Source organism: Corvus brachyrhynchos, unplaced genomic scaffold (genome assembly GCF_000691975.1).
Source record: "Corvus brachyrhynchos isolate BGI_N302 unplaced genomic scaffold, ASM69197v1 scaffold72, whole genome shotgun sequence".
In the NCBI taxonomy this organism is placed as follows: domain Eukaryota; kingdom Metazoa; phylum Chordata; class Aves; order Passeriformes; family Corvidae; genus Corvus; species Corvus brachyrhynchos.
In genome coordinates, this window is record NW_008236763.1 from 1,825,226 (window position 1) to 1,828,237 (window position 3,012).

At 60.6% G+C, this 3,012-nt stretch overlaps 1 protein-coding gene across 1 annotated transcript in view; it reads right to left on the reverse strand.

Moving 5' to 3' along the window:
- FMOD (fibromodulin) overlaps nt 1-2,765 on the reverse strand; it is a 5,089-nt gene extending 2,324 nt beyond the window's left edge. The window contains 2 exon segments of the mRNA XM_008644729.2: nt 1,517-2,302; nt 2,305-2,765. Coding sequence (XP_008642951.1) covers nt 1,517-2,302; nt 2,305-2,500 — 982 coding nt within the window. The 5' untranslated portion in view covers nt 2,501-2,765.
- Between the last annotated feature and the right edge of the window lie 247 nt (nt 2,766-3,012).

Below are 3,012 nucleotides of genomic sequence, written 5' to 3' on the forward strand. Positions count from 1 at the left end.
AGAGGACAGAGGAGCTGTGCTGGCCCCGAGCACTGGGGAATGTCCTTGTGCCCTGTGCTGGCCCCTGGGCACTGGGGAATGTCCCTGTGCTGGCACTGCCCAGGGTGTTCTGTGTCCCCAGAGTGGCTCTGCCCACCGCTGTGACCCCTGGAGCCACAGACTGGGGTCGTGGGAGGGACTGAGGGGGCTGTGCTGGCATTGGGCACTGGGGAATGTCCCTGTGCCCTGTGCTGGCCCTTGGGCACTGGAGAATGTCCCTGTGCCCTGTGCTGGCACTGGGGAATATCTGTGTGCCCTGTGCTGGCCCTTGGGCGCTGGGGAATGTCCCTGTGCCCTGTGCTGGCACTGGGGAATGTCCCTGAGCCCTGTTCTGGCACTGGGGAATGTCCTTGTGCCCTGTGCTGGCCCTTGGGCACTGGAGAATGTCCCTGTGCCCTGTGCTGGCACTGGGGAATGTCCTTGTGCCCTGTGCTGGCACTGGGGAATGTCCTTGTGCCCTGTGCTGGCCCTTGGGCACTGGAGAATGTCCCTGTGCCCTGTGCTGGCACTGGGGAATATCTGTGTGCCCTGTGCTGGCCCTTGGGCGCTGGGGAATGTCCCTGTGCCCTGTGCTGGCACTGGGGAATGTCCCTGTGCCCTGTGCTGGCCCTTGGGCACTGGAGAATGTCCCTGTGCCCTGTTCTGGCACTGGGGAATGTCCTTGTGCCCTGTGCTGGCCCTTGGGCACTGGAGAATGTCCCTGTGCCCTGTGCTGGCACTGGGGAATGTCCTTGTGCCCTGTGCTGGCCCTTGGGCACTGGAGAATGTCCCTGTGCCCTGTTCTGGCACTGGGGAATGTCCTTGTGCCCTGTGCTGGCCCTTGGGCACTGGAGAATGTCCCTGTGCCCTGTTCTGGCACTGGGGAATGTCCTTGTGCCCTGTGCTGGCCCTTGGGCACTGGAGAATGTCCCTGTGCCCTGTTCTGGCACTGGGGAATGTCCTTGTGCCCTGTGCTGGCCCTTGGGCACTGGAGAATGTCCCTGTGCCCTGTTCTGGCACTGGGGAATGTCCTTGTGGCCCCTGGGCACTGGGGAATGTCCCTGAGCCCTGTGCTGGCACTGGGGAATGTCCCTGAGCCCTGTGCTGGCACTGGGGAATGTCCCTGTGCCCTGTGCTGGCACTGAGGAATGTCCCTGTGCCCTGTTCTGGTGCTGCCCAGGCCGTTCTGTATCCCCAGCGTGACTGTGGGGACCCCCCAGCTCTGCCCAGTGCCGTGACCCCTCCTGACCCCACAGACCCCTCCCCAGCTGGTTCATCTCCCACTTTCTGCCATCTCCAACCCCAGGAGATGCTCAGGCTCCTGAGAAACACCCCAAAAACCAGTGCAGCGATCCCACAGGACTGGGACGCAACATCTCCCACCTGTGCCTTGCCCAGGACCACTTGGAATCCTCACAAATCCCAAATTCCTGCTCAAACCACCACCCCAGGCAGCTTCCTGGGGGTTTTTCACCCCCATTCTCCCGGCCCTGCTCACCATTGATCTGGTTGCCCTGCAGGTAGAGGTTCTCCAGGTTGGTGTTGACCCGCGGGATCTTCTGGAGCCGGTTGTAGGACAGGTCCAGCTCCAGGATGCTGCTGCTGTTGAAGGTGTTGCTGGAGAGCCCTTGGTTGGTCAGGCTGTTGTGGGACATCCTCACGTAGAGCAGCCGGGGGGACACCTGGAAATAATCGTCGGGGATGGCGTTGATGTAGTTGTACTCCAGGTACAGCTGCTCCAGGGACACCGGGAGCCCGTCCGGGACCTTCCTGAGGTTGTTGTAGCTCAGGTCAGCGAGGATCAACGACTTGAGCCCTTTGAGGGACGCACCCATCTCGAAGATGAAGTTGTGGCTGAGGTACAGCGCCGTGAGGTTCTCCAGCCCCTCCAGAGCGTTGGAAGGCACCTTGGAGATGTGGTTGTAGGAGAGGTGGAGCTCGCGCAGCGAGCGCGGCAGCGGGCTGGGCAGCCGCGTCAGGTTGTTGTTGTTCATGTAGAGCCTCTCCAGGCGCTGCAGCTTCCCAAAAACCCTTTTCCCCATCTTTTCACTGCTGATCTGGTTGTTGTGCAGCGCCAGCCACTCCAGCTCCGTGGCGTTGTCGAAGGCTCCCTCCTGGATGGAGGTGATGAGGTTGTTCTGGAAGTAGACGTATTTCATGCGCGACGGCACGAACGGCAGGTACCGCAGGTTGCGGGTGTCACAATACATGGCCGACGAGAAGTTGGGGGGACAGTCACACTCTTGGGGACACCGCCAGGGCGTGGCTTGCTGCGGCTCCGGTCAGTGGCGGTGACAGAGGGGTAGGAGTAAGCGTACGCGGGGCTCTCCTCCTCGTAGTAGGGCACGTAGTTGTAGGAGGAGACGCGGGACTGCCGCAGGTAGTACTGGAGCCACGCCAGGTCCTCCTCCTCATTGTACTGGCCCAGGGAGGACCCGCAGAGCCCGGCCAGGATGAGGATGAGGGTGGTGGCCCGAGGCATGGTGCTGGAGGGACCTGCGAGGGGACAAAGCCGTGGGAGGATGAGCTGGGGAGCGGCAGAGCTGGAGGATTGGGAGATGAGGGAATCCGACCCGAAAATCCCCGGTTGTGGACACTTCCCCTGTGAGCAGTTACCTGATCTTCCCCCTTTTCACCTCGGGGAAACCTCCAGCCCGTTGGAGATTTGGGAGAGGACTCCCTGACAGTGGAATTTTGGGAGAAACAAGTGGAGATTTGGGAAAAACCTCCATCCCCAGTGGAGATTTGGGAAAAACCAGCAGAGATTTGAGAGAAATCTTCATCCCCGCTGGAGATTTTGGAGGAAATTCCACTCCTGGTGGAGATTTGGGAGAAACCGCTGGAGATCTGGGAAGAACCTCTGTCCCCAGTGGAAATTTGGGAGAAACCTCCACCTGGGTGGAGATTTGCTTGTGAAATCCTGATTTTTGGGGTATTCCTGGTGCGATTTCTGGGTGGAGGATGGGGATTTGGGAGCCACGGGTTTGTGCGAAG